The sequence below is a fragment of the Lissotriton helveticus genome, chromosome 3_1 (assembly GCF_964261635.1).
Source record: "Lissotriton helveticus chromosome 3_1, aLisHel1.1, whole genome shotgun sequence".
NCBI classification, from domain to species: domain Eukaryota; kingdom Metazoa; phylum Chordata; class Amphibia; order Caudata; family Salamandridae; genus Lissotriton; species Lissotriton helveticus.
In genome coordinates this window covers 182,436,814-182,453,533 of record NC_136061.1, presented here as the reverse complement: position 1 = coordinate 182,453,533, position 16,720 = coordinate 182,436,814, and the positions used below count along the sequence as shown (strand labels likewise).

At 46.4% G+C, this 16,720-nt stretch overlaps 1 protein-coding gene across 23 annotated transcripts in view; it reads right to left on the bottom strand.

Annotated features, from left to right (window-relative positions):
* The window catches only part of ELN (elastin), a 496,210-nt gene that overhangs the window by 110,940 nt on the left and 368,550 nt on the right, over positions 1-16,720 (bottom strand). For all 23 annotated transcript variants that reach the window (XM_078679544.1, XM_078679545.1, XM_078679547.1 and 20 more), the window contains 2 exons: positions 15,971-16,003; positions 6,275-6,322 (listed from right to left, as the gene is read on the bottom strand). In XM_078679544.1, coding sequence (XP_078535670.1) covers positions 6,275-6,322; positions 15,971-16,003 — 81 coding nt within the window. The remainder of the gene's footprint in view (positions 1-6,274; positions 6,323-15,970; positions 16,004-16,720) is intronic.

Sequence of the window (16,720 nt, the reverse complement as noted above, 5' to 3'; positions counted from 1 at the left end):
AGCACTCTTACGGTTTAGACCATGGAGTCTCTCCTCTTCAGAAGGATGAGGCAAAGAAGGTAGGCAACGTGATGGCCTAGCCAACATGTAAGTGGGTGAAAAAGTGATGTACTGAGGGTGAGCTATTAGAGCCTTAAACTCACTCACCCTTCTGGCCGATGTAATGGCCACTAGGAAAACTATCATGATTGTCAGGAGCCGCAGAGAGCAGCTATGCAGAGGCTCAAACACATGATATCTGTAAGAACCAAACTGTAGTCCCATTGGGGCATCACAAAAGATAAATGGGGAAACAAATGCAGTAAACCTTTCAAAAACTGAGTCACAACTGATGTCTTAAACAGGGATGGTTGATCAGGCAGCTGCAGAAAAGCCAAAATAGCCGACAGCTAATCCTTAACAGTGCCCAGGGCAAGACCTTGCAGAACCAACAATAAAAACAACAGAAAGCGGGTCCACATGGCGTGAGGAATACCAAGCCATAAAGTTATCCCAGCTGCATTGGTGGAGGGACACCTGGCTGCCAAGATGACATCACATATCTCAGGAGGAAGATAAAAAGCCTCAACTGTGCCAATCAATCTCCAGACATGAAGTTAGAGAGCGTACAGGTACGTGTGCAAGACCCTGCCCTTTTGCTGTGACAGAAGAAGGGGCAGTCTGACTCGAAGACAGATGCACATGCTCAGGGGTTCGGGATACCATACTCTCCATACAAAATCAGTAGCGACTAACATGACTTAGGCCTTGACTGTATTGATCTTATTGAGAGCTTGGGCAGGAATGTTATTAGCAGAAACGCGTATATGAGTCTCGAGTTCCACTCAAATCAGAACGCATCTCTGAGCAAGAGACATTATGAAAACTCCAACGTACAAAAGTGATTACATTGCACATTCTCGGAGGTGGTGAACAGATAAAATGAAGAATCTCCCCACTATTTGGAAAAGACCTTGCGCCACCTCTGGATATAATCACCACTCGGGATCCGCAAGGCAACGAAGGCTGAGTTAATCTACCCTGGCGTTTAAGGATCCTGCCTTGTGCTGTACAACCAGGAAAATGCCCTGACGCTCCAGTTAAGTCTAGCGGAGCAGAGCCTCCTGGCACAGGGTCCACAACTCCACCCGCCCTGTTTATTGCAATACTACATGGCAGTGATATTGTTCGTGAACACCTGATCCAGCCTTCCTTTGATAGCGGGGAGGAAGGCTTTTAATACCAAGCAGATAGCCTTCAACTCTGGAAGATTGATCTGGGGTGAAGCTTTCACCGGAAAGCAGTTCCTTCACCTCTCCCAAGTGGCCTTCCCAATCCACAAGTGATGCATCGGTCACCACTGTAAATTCTGGGTGGGGAAGGGAGAGGGGTTTGACCTAGGCCTAATCATTGTCCGTTAGCCACCAATGTATATCTTTTGCAGTCTCCATCGAAATCTGGACAAGGTCGGAATGATTCCCCATATGCTGTGCCCACTCTGACTTCAGATCCCACTGCAGACCTCTCATATGCCATCAAGCGTTCTTCTGCAGTATGATGCAGGAGGACATCAGACCCAACAGGCTCAGAGTCAGTCTCACCAAATACCAGGACTGAGGTTAAAGTATCGGGATCATAGCCCGAATGTCCTGGACTCTCTGCTATGGAGGGTGGGCACAGAACTGTACTGTATCCATAAAGGCTAAGATGAAAGGAAGCAACTGAGAAGGGGGTCAGGTGTGACTTTGTCATGTTAATAGTCAACCCCAGTGAAGTCTGGAGGTGGGTGACGACTCCTTAAGGCGAGCCCAATTCAGCAGCCAGTCATCGAGGTAGAGCGAGATTGGAACCTCCGACAACTGAAGATGTGCTGCAACCACCGCCATCCCCTTCGTGAACACCTAAGGGACAATGATGAGGTCAAAGGGGAGCACAGAAAACTAGAAATGTTTCTGACCTACCATTAACTGTAAGTAACGCCGGTGGGCCGGCAGGGCAGGAATGCAGAAATATGCGTCTTACGAGTCCAAAGCTAACATCCAGTCTCCAGGATCGAGGGCAGACAGAACCTTAACTAAAATGAGTATCTTGAATTTCTCTTTCCTCCGAAAGGCGTTGAGAAAGTGCACATTTAGTGTGGGACAGAGGCCACCATCCTTTCTCGTTATCAAGAAGTAGCAGCAATAACAACCACTATCTCTGGTGCTTGCACCCTCTCTATGGCTCATTTAGCCAAAAGATCGTGCACTTTCTGATGGAGCAAGGAGAAATGATCCTCCATCAGCCGTTCTAGGAATGGTGGCAAGGGTGGAGCAGTTTCCACGAATGGGAGAGCATAACCCTTCTGAACAATTTAGAGCACTCAAATTATGTTGCTCCACTGGGGCAGGCATGACAACTGGATGCCTGTGTGGCATGGATGTCTCACTAAATTAGCTTGGAGGATGTGGCAGGGGACTGGACAGTGCACTGGGTATGAATCCAGCATCCTTTCTGGGAACCCTGACCCCAACCACGATAAAACTGGATAGTCTGCTGGGCTGTGATGTAAGGCTGATATTGAAGGTGCCCATATGTGCTTCATGCACAGCCGCAGAAGGGGCTGTGAGCGGCAAACCAGAGAAAGTCCCAGTGACCTGGTAGTGGCAGTGGCACTGCTTTCCCAGAACCACTACAGTGCCGTATCAGCTGTCACCAAGCAAGCAGGAGCCCTCGAATGGCATGTCAATGAGGGACACTTGAACATAGTCTGAATATCTAATGGACCATAACCACAACAGCAGGCAGTTGTAGGTCATGGGCCTCTGCTGCCATGAGCATTAAGGTAGAAAAAAGATGCAACCTCTTCTGAAACAAGGTCCAGAGGACACAGCATGCCAGAGTCTGAGGAGGTGTCCAGCCCGCTAGCAGCACCCAGCTCCTTATACCAATTGGCTTGGTCCACCTCAAAGGGTCTATACCCTTCTTCCTCATCTCCTCCTGCCAGGGTAAAGAGTCTGTCTTGGAGTGGCAAGTTCAGGGGTTGGGAGGTCTGGACGGTGCCAGTATTAATGTTGAGTGGCATTGGAGGTGCACCGAATCGGAGCAGGTGATAGGTATTAGGTCTTTGTCCAGAGGTGCTGGACACAGCGGGTCTGAGGAGTTTATTGGCATCTGTGGTAGCATCAAGCTGGATCCAGGGTTGGATCCAGAGGGCCTGGCAGGAGTCAGTGGAGGTAACCCAACCAGGGCTTCTCGAAGCTCTAAGGGGCCAGAAGGTACGCCAGAGGGAATTAGTGGCCCAAAGAAGGCGTGCATGGCGTCAAAGAATTTCTTTAACTGTGCGGGCATCATTCAGCTTTAGGGAACTCATGGAAGTGTGGAGCGAGCCCTGATGCCGGCTCCACAGATGGAGTGCGGGAGTGGAGCCTCAAAGCATGACGTTTGTTTGGGGAAGCCAAAGAATGATTCAACTTCTTTTTCTTGTGCTTCTTCAACTTACCTGACTTGGAGGAGAAAATCTTGGAGTGGGAAGATGATCGTCTGCGGAAACGAGGTCGACCTCAGTAACAGGACCGAGAGACAATGGTGCAGGGCCTTTCTTCTGCTGTGCTTCCCGGAGCTTCATCCTCTGCCCGCGAATCACCTTGGGGTGCATCGACTTGCACTTGACACAGGCCTTGGAGTTGTGCCCCAACCCGAAAGACAGACCAACTGATGATCAGACACAGACATTTGCCTGTGACATTCCTCACAAGGCTTAAACCCTGTAGACTTAGTAGTGAACATATCCCTAGCACACTGAGAGCAATTGCTCAAAAATAGTCGACAAAAGGTAGAAAAAGTTGGTCACTGTTGGCGTGGAAATATCTGAACTGTCAGCGCAATCCAGTAGTACTTAGGTGGGCTCCACAGCATGACTTCTGACACAGATGACATCAAAGAGGATCCGGCCGATGCCACTTAACGACATGCAGAGGAACTGCTCAAGAGTTTCGGGATCCAATCTGACGCCAGGGGAATAGTTTATTATGAGGAATCTGCAGTTAGAAGTCTCTATCAGAAGATATTGTAACTAAAATATAACGTAAATAATAATAGTAGTATTAGTTTTGTTATCTTCAAGATGGCTAATAGGTCAGAGCATCTGCAGGAAAACTGTTTGAATTAAAACTGTCTGTAAACAGCTTACTAAAGAGGCATTTGTGTGGAAGGGCTGTTTTAATTTTGAGCCACTCTCCAGGGCCCAGGAAGAGGAGAACACCATCTAGGGCCTGGAACCACCACTGTAAACTAAGAAGAAATAAGTTACTTACCTGTAACTCCAGTTGTCCAACATTGATATCTTTTATATATATTCACATGCGTGAATCATTCCTTGTTGCCAGACTGGGAATCCCTGGTACATTAAAACAGAAGTATAAGGAGTAAAAAATATGCAAGATATAATATATAATGAAAAAATGCCCTAGGCCTAAAACAACACTGTATGTTGAGTAACACATCCACCTCATTTGAAAGAATCCAAACTTATGCCAATGAGGTGGAAGCTTAAGCACTCCTTCTCCCCCTGGGGCCACCAAAACTCAAATTTCAAAGCACAAAAGCACAAGTATGAGAATAAAATACAAAGATCCTTTGACAGGGGAGGAGGGAGGGTCACATGAATATATAAAAGATACCAATGTTAGAGAACTAGACTTACAGGTAAGTAACTAATTTCTTCTCCAAAATTGGATCTTTTATATTCACATGCCTGAATCAGGATAGCAAGCATTACACAATATTATAACAAAGTGGAAGCCGTTACTGAAAGAGGTTTCTTAGGACTGTCTGTCCCACTGCTGCAGTCACGTCTAGGCATTAATGCTTCGTGAACATACGCCTGCTCCACCTGATGGCTGGACAGCAGATATCTCTCAAAGGCACACCAGAAAAGAGTGCTACAGTTGAAGCCAAACCCCTGCTGGAATGCTCTATCACTCTTCTCTTGAGAGTACACTTGGCTTTGGCATGACAAAGCAATATAGGCTGAGAGCCAGTAAGCTATGCCTTGTATGAACAGGTCTTAACCTTTTCATGGTCGAGCAAATTATACAAATAACTGGTTTGATCTGCATATTTCCTTTATCTTGTCTATATAGAACTTGAGACATCTATGCCAGGGGTTCCTATAAGGAGCCCCTCCCCAGTATACGGTATCATGCAACTAACATTGGAATCAGTGGTGTTGCAGGATTCCAACATGTTTGATACCAAACATGACCAGGTTTGGGGAAGCCGTTATATAGTTGGACATCTCAAGTTTACCAGTGTCCACTACATACCTTAAAATGGCTTCCCCACACTTACAAGGCCCAGAAGATGGAGTCCGGGATTGTAGGGATGCCTCTACTCATGCAGGGGTACCCACACACTTAAAGTCATGGAATGAAGGGCCTACCTTAGGGGTGACTTATAGGTTTTAAGTTCAGTGACTGGGATATAAGCTAAACCTTATATCTGGAGTGAAAGGTGCATGCCCCATTTCACGCAGGTTGCAATGGCAGACCTGTGGGCAAAGTTTGCCTGGGGTCCCATGGATGGCATAATACATGCTGCAGCCCATGGGAGACCCCTGGTGTACCAGTGCCCTGGGTACGTCGGTTACACATGATAGGGACTTACAGGGGTACACCATCATGCCAATTGTAGGATGTATAAAGTACTTACAAGTCACTTGAGAGGAGAGATCACCAACACTGGGGTCTTGGTTAGCAGGATCCCAGTATACTACAGTCTAAACACACTGACACCAGGCAAAAAGTGGAGGCAACCATGTCAGAAAGATCCTACTTTCTTACATTGATCAGTGTAAATGTTCTTGCTGCCACAAGGCAAACAGGTTTTAAAAAAATAACTCTTCTCTTTGTCAGCCATGGTGAGAGTTTGTGACAGTTGCCTGTCAGACCAAAAGATCTCCCTGGCCCAGAAATTATATTAATCTTCCTTAAAAACAACTCGCAATACTGTAGTGCTGAAGATAGGGCTGGTTTAAATCCAGAGGAAAGCAAAATGGAAACATCGGGTTCAGAGAAAGTTTATATATTTCCAAACCAAACGATTTTAACTCATCCCAATATCTAGTACACTCCCCATACTCAGTGCTCCTGCAGTATCTCCTAAATCCACCTCTCTTGAATTATCTATCATATTTATTACTTTATAACCATCCACTGAAGTTTGCAGGTGTAAGGACTGGTGCACCAGACTCAAAGTTGTTTCCATCCCTATAGTTCGTCTGATATTACTTAAGCAATGGCAAACCAAAATGTACCTGGTTTGGGTGGCTTTCCTCCGGCACCAGCCACTCCTGGATACACACCTATAAAACACAAAAAGTAAGAGAAATGATTGCTTCCACTTTTACGTATTGCTCATTCTAGGTGACCTTCTAGTCCTACACTATACACCCAGAGATCACAGAACTGAGAAAAGTAACTTTGTAGCATCCACCTCAGTGCCTTGTAGCATTTGCAGGAACTGCTGTACAAGCAGATTAGATGAATGTTGCAGAACAAAACTGACATTAGAACAGTGAGATAATTAATGTGACTGATAGGAGGCAGCGGTTTTAGCAGAGCAACTGGTTGAGATCATGCTGCTCCAACAGTGGGGGGCCTGATCCATTTTAGAAGGAATCTAGAAGAGACTGTACTTGGAGAGATGCCTGTGCTGAGACAATGAGTGAGATGATTAATGTGAGAGAGAATGTGTAGTGATGAGTGAAGTCAGACACAATATTAATGGAATGAGGTATATCAGGGAACCGCAGAGAATCCCGCTGTTCCCTAAAGGCATAACACATCACTTCCCCTTAAAATAAAAACAAAAAACAAAGATGCAAATATGACACGATGCAATTTTTCCTTCCTCCGTTTTCGAATCATGATTTGGCCCAAGTATACTTAATGTGCAATTTCTGTGGGCTTGCTTGGCAAACTATAAAGGCACAAACTTCCACCTGCATCATAATTTCTTCAGTCACTGCACATAGAAAATTCATTAAGGACCTTAAACATCGTTGCATTCTCACTGGGACCCAATGCTCCGTTGTGCACCCTCTCTCTTCATTAATACCTCCCCTTCCTTCAAAACTATATCATCGACCACGGACACCAACTCACACTTTTAGATTGTTCCACCAAGACTCTCTTGGTGGAACTGTAGTAAAGTAGTGAGGTTTATTGCTGACATAAAACTAGCACTGGTGACATTGAGGCCAGCCAGCACTCAACTGAACTGTCCAGAACCTTCATCACAATTTGGAACCAAAACAGAACCACACAGAGTTCCACTGTTCCTTAAAGGAATAACATGGTGCTTAAGTGATATGGGTGGACATGGTAAAACCACTGTCCTATGACAATGAGAAACGTATTAATGTTAGAGGGGATGTTTAAGTTACAAGGTAAGACAGGATGGGAGATTTCTGCTTCAACAATGCGTGAACTGTAGAATGCCATGTACTCCTGGAGTACATGGTGAAGACAGTAAGTTCCTTACCTGTAACTGTTGTTATGCATTATTGGTATCTTTCGAAGATTCACATTCTTGAATCATTTCCTGTCGTTGAGGTGGGAGTCCCACGGTACTATAATCAAGCAGAATATAAAGCTACCATAGGCTATATGGCACTAGGCCATGAATTTAATAGCCTCTCTATCTCCTTTTTTAAAAAGGACTGAACTTCAGATACAACCAGTCAGTAGCTAGCATCCTCTAGAACAGTCCACGAGAGGCTGAGTCCCTCAGATTTTCCAGTACAAGTGTGAATAGATAACTCACTCAGGGGATGAGGGTGGGTTGTTTATGAATATATGAAAGCTTCCAATACTGGATAACTGCAGTTACAGGTAAGTAACTTATTTTCTTATCCAGTATTGGGGTATCTTTCATAGATTAATACCCTTGAATCAGAATAGCAAGCAGTGCCTAGAAATGTGCCTCTCCTTAGTGGATGGTGAGTAGCAGTAATGCACACTTGCTAAGAATTGCTTATCAGAATAAAACATATAACTATACATGTGTATATTAGATTTATACCTAGATGCATACAATAGGTAAACATAAGGAATATTCAGAATGAAAATGAGATGAAAACATTAATGCATGAATGTCAAGTAGAACAAGTAACCATAAGAATCAGTCAGTTATATATCTAATGCAAGTAATACAAACACCTGTATTTAAAGAGGCTCACCTTATTGGAACAAATGTTGTAGCACCGCCTGACCCACAGCTGCGTCACTGCGCTGTGTAGATTCCAGGCAGTAGTGATGCGTGAATGTTTGGGTGCTCTTCCACGTCGCAGCACAGCATATCTTGTCCAGTGGAATGCCCGCAAACAGAGCAGACAAAGTAGAGACTGCTGCTGTAGAATGCACCTCAGTCCTTCTTGACACAGGTTTGCCACCTTCAACATGGCGAAATTGAATTGCCTTAGATATCCATCTGGCAATGGTTAGTTTTGTCACTGCAGTGCCTTGACACCATTGACCATAAGACAGTAGTCAATCAATCAATCAATCATGCCATTTGTATAGCGCACTACTCACCCGGGAGGGTCTCAAGGCGCTTGGGGGGAGGGGTATGCTACTGCTCGAACAGCCAGGTCTTGAGTTGTTTCCTGAAGGCGAGATGGTCCTGGGTCAGCCGAAGGTGGATGGGGAGGGAGTTCCAAGTCTTGGCAGCCAGGTAAGAGAAGGATCTTCCTCCGGCGGTGGCTCTTCGGATGCGTGGTACGGCTGCGAGGGCGAGGCTGGTGGACCGTAGCTGGCGGGTGAGCGTGTAGAAGGTGAGGCGGTCGTTGAGGTACTTGGGGCCCAGGTCGTGGAGAGACTTGTGTGCGTGGGTGAGGAGCCGGAACGTGATACTCTTGTCGACGGGGAGCCAGTGCAGGTTCCTCAGGTGGCTGGAGATGTGGCTGCATCGGGGGACATCCAGGATGAGTCGGGCGGAGGCGTTCTGGATGCGCTGGAGTCTTTTCTGTAGCTTGGCTGTGGTTCCGGCGTAGAGGGCGTTTCCGTAGTCCAGTCGGCTGGTGACGAGTGCCTGGGTGACAGTCTTCCTGGTCTCGGTCGGGATCCAGCGGAAGATCTTGCGAAGCATACGCAGGGTGTTGAAGCACGATGAGGAGACGGCGTTGACTTGTCTGGTCATCGAGAGGGAGGGGTCCAGGATGAAGCCCAGGTTGCGTGCGTGGTCGGTTGGCTTGGGTGCGGTGCCCAGGGCTGGGGGCCACCAGGAGTCGTCCCAGGCGGAGGGCGAAGATCCCAGGATGAGGACTTCCGTCTTGTCCGAGTTCAGTTTCAGGCGGCTGTCCTTCATCCACTCGGCGACGTCTTTCATCCCTTCGTGTAGGCAGGTTCTGGCGGTGTCGGGGTCTCTGGTGAGGGAGAGGATCAGCTGGGTGTCGTCGGCGTAAGAGATGATGTTGAGGTTGTGCTGGCGTGCGATGGCTGCGAGAGGTTTCATGTAGATGTTGAAGTGGGTGGGGCTGAGTGAAGATCCTTGCGGGACGCCGCAGATGACTTCGGTGGCCTCGGAGCGAAACGGGGGGAGACGGACTCTTTGTGTTCTTCCGGCGAGGAACGAGATGATCCACTCCAGTGCCTTCTCTTGGATACCGATGTTGCTGAGGCGCTGGACTAGGGTGCGGTGGCAGACCGTGTCGAACGCAGCGGAGAGGTCCAGGAGGATGAGGGCCACTGTTTCCCCCTTGTCGAGCAGGGTCCGGATGTCGTCGGTGGCTGCGATGAGGGCGGTCTCGGTGCTGTGGTTGGCTCTGAAGCCGGACTGCGAGGGGTCGAGGGATCCGTTCGTCTCGAGGAAGGCGGTCAGCTGTCTGTTGGCGATCTTCTCGATGACTTTAGCAGGAAAAGGGAGGAGCGAGATGGGGCGGAAGATTTTGAGATCGGTGGGGTCCGCTGTAGGTTTCTTCAGGAGGGCGCTGATCTCGGCGTGCTTCCAGCTCTCCGGGAAGGTGGCGGTGTTGAAGGAGGCGTTGATGATGTTCCGGAGTTGGGGTGCGATGGTGGAGTCGGCCTTGTTGAAGACGTGGTGTGGGCAGGGGTCGGTCGGTGATCCGGAGTGGATGGTGTTCATCGTGCGGGCTGTGTAGTAACCGGATGAGGAAAGAAAGTTCGGAGAATACTAGAAGGAACCTCTGGAATGAATTTAAGATTAGTCCTGAGAAGTACAAAGTCATCCATGAAAGTAAGGAAAGGCTCTTTAGTGGTAAAAGCCTGTGTCTGACTGACCCTTGTGGTGTATGTGACAGAAAAGAGAAGAACAACTTTTCTTGTAAGAAATTTAAACTCTGCCTTATGAATCGGTTCAATGGAGGTCTCTTCATTAGCTGTGAGAGGACCACATTGAGGTGCCATTCGGGAGGCAGAGATCTTACTGGAGGGAATGATTGGAATAGCCCTACCATGAATTGCTTCACAAGTCTTGAGGAACAGAGAGACATGAGAAGAGCGTCAGTATCTAGAAATTGCAGCACAATGGACCTTCAGGGAGGCATACACTAATCCTGATTTGGCCAGTGAGAGCAGATATGGTAAGATTTGCTCTGGAGAAACGTGGAGTAGATGCAAGCTTTTCTGCTGGGCGAAAAATCTTTACAACGCGGTCGTTACACTGCGACACATTTACATCATGGTCATTACAACGCAAGTCGTTACAACGACTTGTGCTGGATGTTACTATACACTAAGGAATAGTGTGATTTACTATTCCAACACCTTCCCAGCTGTTACGTAGGCTGGAGTTGGAACAGTAAATCATACTATTCCTAAGTCCAGTACCCTCCAGTGCAAGTTGTTGTAACGACTTGCATTGTAATAAGTGTGATGTAATGTACCACAATGTAAATCATCGCGTTGTAACATCACATATTTGTTTTACTGACACCAAATGCAGAATCGCTACCATTTTCATTTGTAAGTCTTGTTGGTGCCTTCTGCTCTAAACTTGGTGAGAATATTCCTGCATTCTTGTGTGATGCTTCGATTGTAAAATTCGAAGAATTCAAGAGCCTTGCATGTATATTGAGAGATGCTGGCTCCAGATGGAATATCTGACCCCTGTTGACGGTCAGAAGAGACGGCATGGGCAGAAGGTGAATGGGCTTGATCTCCGAGAGGGGGAATAGTTCCGAGAACCAGTGCTGCCTGGGCCACTTGGGGCCGAACAGCAGGAGACGATAATGTTCTGTCTTCATCTTGGTGAGGACCCTGGGAATCAATGGATGGGATGATAAGTGTATGCATATATACCAGACTAAGCCATCGGAAAGGGCATTCCCCAAGGACCTGGGAAAGGGTATCTGCTGGAATAGAACTGGCATTTGATATTGTTGACCATCGCCAAGAGATCCAGCGTTGGCTTCGCCCATCATGAGAAGACCCTGTCCAGTTGATGTTGATTCAGTTCCCAATCGTGGCAACTGTTCTTTGCCCTGCTGAGATTGTCTGCCAATGCACTGTGTATGTAGTCCCGGAACGTGTTCGGCTTTCAGGCATATTCCATGAATTGAAAGCCAGGACTAAAGCTCCTGGGCTTCCTGAGAAAGTGTGAGAGACCTGGTTCCTTCCTGTTTGTTGATGTGCTACATGCTGGTTGTGTTGTCTGACGGAACCAGCACTGAGGGCCCTGCAATCCTTGGAAGGAAAACTTGCAGGGAGAGGAGTATGGCCTTGAGCTCCAGGCTGATAATGTGCATCATTTTTGAGAAGACCATTTACCCTAGATTTGGAGGTCTTGCAAGTGGCCTCCCCAGCCGTCCACAGGCGCGTCCATAGATGATGATGAAATATAAAATCATGGGTAGAAAACTAAGGCCTTCCGAGATATGTGGTTTATGATACCACCACTTCAATGCTTCTCTCATGATCTGTGTTATTTAAATCAAGTTTTCGAAGGATTGTGCTGCTTAGACATTGAAGTTGGAGTTCCTCCTGTAGTGGTCTCATTTTTAAGCGAGTCAGTGGAATCAGGTTGATTGCAGACAAGAGTATTCCTAGGAGCGACTTGTACATCCTGACTGAAATGCATAGTCTTCTTGAGATGTTTCTAGCCAAGTTCGCAAACCGATCCTGTCGTGCCTAGGATAGGAAAGCTTTGCTCTGGATTGTGTCAAGGTAGGCTCCTAAGAATGTCATTGTTGGACTGGGAGTGAGTGATGATTTTTGTTTACTTAAAGTGAGGCTGAGTTTTCTGAAAAGCGATAGTCAGGCTGTCGTAGCTCTGGCGGTTTGTCATGCAGTAGGTGTTTTAGCAGCCAGTCGCCTAGGTAAGGGAATACATGAGGACCGTGGGTTCTTAGGGCAGCTGCTACTGGAGGGAGGCACTTGGTGAATATTAGAGGCATGGGCTTCAGGCCAAAGGGAAGGACCTTGAATTGGTAATGAGTACCAGCTACAGTGAATCTGAGATATCTTCAATGTTCAGGATGAATGGAGATAAGAAACTACGCGTCTTCCAGATCTAGAGGCGTCATGTAATCTCTAGTGTTGAGCCACTGCGGGGTATCCAAAATAATAACCATCCTGAAGGTCTGCTTTTTGAGGAATTTGTTTAGTTTACTGAGATCTAATATAGGTGTCCACTCTCCTGATTTCTTGCGTGTACGGAAAAAACAGGAGTAGAATCCTTTTTCCCATTGCACCATCAGAACCTTCTCTATTGCTCCTCTGGAGAGCATCATGTTGGTCTCTTTCTTTAGTAAGTAAAGACGACTTGGGTGCACCTACCCTGGGTAGAGTGTTCAGTGGTTATTCCGTAAAATCCAGGCTATGGTCATAGGTGACCAAGTCCAATACCAATTTGTCTGACGTTATGTTCTTCCACTGATGCATGTGGTTGAATATCTTTGCACCAACTGGATTAGAGGTGACAGCAGCTGGCACCTGAGTGAGGCCACTGTTTGTGACCTGTGTAGTGGTTTTGAGAAGGCGGGAGCCCTGCCTGAAGAAACTCACTGTGGAGGACTAGCGATATGGCAGCTGCTGGTAACCTTGCCTGAACTGTAGTTGATAGGACGGATACTGCTCAGTGAGTTGGTATTCACCCTTATACCCTGAAAAACCCCGTCCTCCTGCTACCCGAAAGGGCAACTTTCTGTACTGTAGAGTGCCCAGGAATTTGGCGGTATAGGTGTCGGTCTTGATCGCTAGGAAGGCCTCATCTTTATACTTGCCAAATAAAGAATTCCCATCGTATGCCATGTCCAAGATCTTGGGTTGGACTTTCGGTCGAAATGATTTCAACTTTAGCAAATCTTGATGCCTTAAGGCTGCTGCGCCAGCTAGCTCCCGAAAGCCTGTGGTCGCTATATCCATTGCGCAGTCAAATACCTCAGAGGCTGCACGTTCTCCCTCTTGTAGAATTGTCCTAGTCTCTTGCTTTTTGCCTTCTGGAATGAGGTCCAATATGTCCCCCAGATTGAACCACATCTGGCGTGTATAGCGGGCTAAGATAGACAAAGCATTTACAGCTTGCGCAGTAATGGCAGACATGACAGTGAAACGTTTGACAACAGTGTCTAATTGGCTCCTTTCCTTGTTAGGAGGTGTAATAGTTTCTGATGGATATTTGGACCTCCACTGCACAGCCTGAGAGATGACTGAGTCAGACTTGGGGTGTCCTGTCAAGCATGCAGGGGCATCTTCTGGGGCCCTATACTTTTTAATCAATCTGAGGCCGAACAGCCGCCACTGTGGCTGGAGTCTTAATCACCTTTATTCCTTACTGTCAAATGTAGTCGATGATAGGTATGGAGCAGATTGACTTTCTTGTTTGCTCTTTAAAGTCATATAGGAAGCAGTCTGACTGCATTTCCGCCATAGGGAGGTGAAATCCAGTAGCCACTCTTTCCATTAAATTGTGAAAACCTCCGATTTCCTCTGGAGGAGCCAGTTGGAGGGTGTGGACGTGGGGACGGTGTAGGAATAATGTATCTATTCCAGTTATCTGACTGTTGCGGAGGCTAAGGAATTTTGCCCTCTTCTCTATCCTCATCTGAGGAAGATAGATCTTCTCTTGGTGGTAATGCCGTCAGGGGACAAGGTGTCATTCCGGGTTTGTCAGGCACTGGCATTGGTGGTGTGAGAGGGGCAGCAGGCTGTGGTGGTGGGGCCGCAGGACTTTCTTCTAGAAGTTGTGGAAATCGTTTCCTACAGTGTGAAAGCATAGCCTGCAGGTCTGGATTAATGAGGATGGTAGGTGAGCAGTATATTGTCTAGGAGGATTCATGTAATATCCATAAGGCTCAAATTGCTTTGGTGGTTGAGGGCAATACTGTTGGTAATACTGTTCCTCATCGTCATAGTCCTCATCCTCCTCCTGACATTAACATGTAGCTCTGAAGGGGGTGCACTGTTCCAATGGACCTTCATCCTCAAATTCCTGCAGGTCCTGGAGGTGGCTAGGAGGCAAAGGCAAGATTTTGCTTGGTGAAGTTATCTCAATGCGCAGGAAAGCCTTGATACCTTAATTTACAATCTCATCGACAGTGGCGTAGACGGTACCATCGTCGACTGGATGGCGTAGATCTTGGGTGTTGTCATCGACGTAACCACCGTCAACAGAACCCCTGTCAGCGGAGTTGTCTTCAACGGGAACATCCTCATGGAGCTCATCATCGACAGTGTCGTCATTGGAAGTGTTGAGGTGACCTTCATCGGCGATTGCCTTCTTGTTGATGATTCGGGGGCGCCGCTGGCACATGTAGTCGACATTGTTGTTGACGATGGTCACCCCAACGAGATGGGTGTACTGGTTGGCATCATCGACGAGCGTGGTGTAGATGGAAAAGGCATCAACGACGGAAATATTTGAGAGGAGTTATGCCTCACAGGATCTGAAAAGGAAGCATGAGGGCGCATTTTCTCCTTACAAGAAGGAGTACATGGCAAAGACAAGGCTGGCTCTGAGGAGATTCTGATACGCTTCTCCTTCTTATGAGAGTGCTTAGCCAAGTGGGAGGTTTTATAATATTTTCTGACCTCCTCAGACGCATCTTCTTGTGATCTGGACCTGTTATGTGACCTGGCAGAGGTGTTGCTGTTTTCCACTGAAGAGGTCTTGAGTGACTTTGTTTTCTGAAGCTACACGAGCAGCCTCCCGTCTCTATCCCTAAACGGTTTAGAGGAAAAAGTGTTGCAGATTTTACACTGTATTACCTCATGCTGGGGATGGAGGCAATAGATGCAGTCCTTACGTGGGTCTGCCACATGAGCACTTTTCTTCCCATAGGTCCTGCAGGAACGGAAAAGGCCTTTCTTGTCAGACATCGTAGAAGAAATGAATTCAAAGTTGTAGAAGTAGTTTAAAGAAGAAAACTGAGCAGAGCTCAGGGAGACTCTCTTCACACACGATGTGCGGTCAAAACCTTAGTGACTCATCTTCTCTTGGGACTGTTCTATAGGGTGCTAGCTACTGATTGGTTTGTATCAGAAGTTTGGTACTTTTTTAAAAAGGAGCTAAATAGGCTAATAAATTCATGGCCTTGTGCCATTATAACCTATGGTAGTTTTACATATTGCTTGATGATAGTACAGTGGGACTCACACCTCGACGACAGGGAATGCTTTAAGCATGTGAATCTATGAAAGATACCTCAATCCTGCATACATTCCTATTCTAAGTTAGTGAGTGAGTTGATTAATGTTAGAATGAATGCTTGAGTGATAAACAGGCATTGTGATAGCCCTTCGCTTTAGCAATGAAAGGGTAATATATGTGAGAGGGGAACCTTGTGTGATGAGGTAGGGAAGCATGTAATGGCCCTGAGAGTAAGTTAATTAGCACTTATTTGTCTGGATGACATTGGTTTTCTTCCTCAGTGCCCTCTTAGTGATTTGTTTACTTCTGAAACTGATGTCACATTGTGGCAGTTATTCTAGACTAGTTACTGCTTTCTGCTTTACAAGACATGTATGAAAGTAACATAGATAGTGCCACAAACCTCCTCCTGGTAATCCTCCCACGCCAAATCCAGCTGCAAGAAGAATATGAAAAGTGTGAGAAGTAACAGAGTATCGGAGTGACATAATATAAATGTGAAGATGTTGCACTGTACACATTAATTAGAGAAGTCTTTGATAAGCTCTTTTCAATAACTGCATATGCATGCAGAAAGTGTGCTCAGCACTGCTAGCCTCCAATGACACACCAGAGGACTTAATGTAGGTCCAAACCCAATCCCCGCCCAAGAGTCAGTCTATACCTTTCCACGTTATAGTTCCTATATATGTCTCTATAACAGATTTAATTCAGAATGTCGATAATTTGCTACAAGTCTCCCCTATCGCCCTATATATAATTATAATAAATCCCCTCAAACTTGCATATCTGTGTATAGGTATGGAAATTCGCTCACACGTTCTAAAAAACACACAGGCCTCATCAGAGCTCTGATTTACAGCCATAATATTTACTTTAAATATCAATTTGCCAATAGTACGGAAACAAAGAAAAACGCTATAAAGATAACATAATGGCAGGTGGCACAAATTATGGCGAGTGTTGTGTGTGGTGGTAACCATAACTGGAACATTCAGTGGTATTGCATGTTTGACCGATAACATCACAGTCTTTTTTCAGCAGAAATAATATATATAGTATCTATATGCAGATGCACTGACTCTAATACGCCATTTATTACCACTGTTGAGTGTGTGGAGAGGTTATAACTCATGAGAGGCAAAGATTGGTG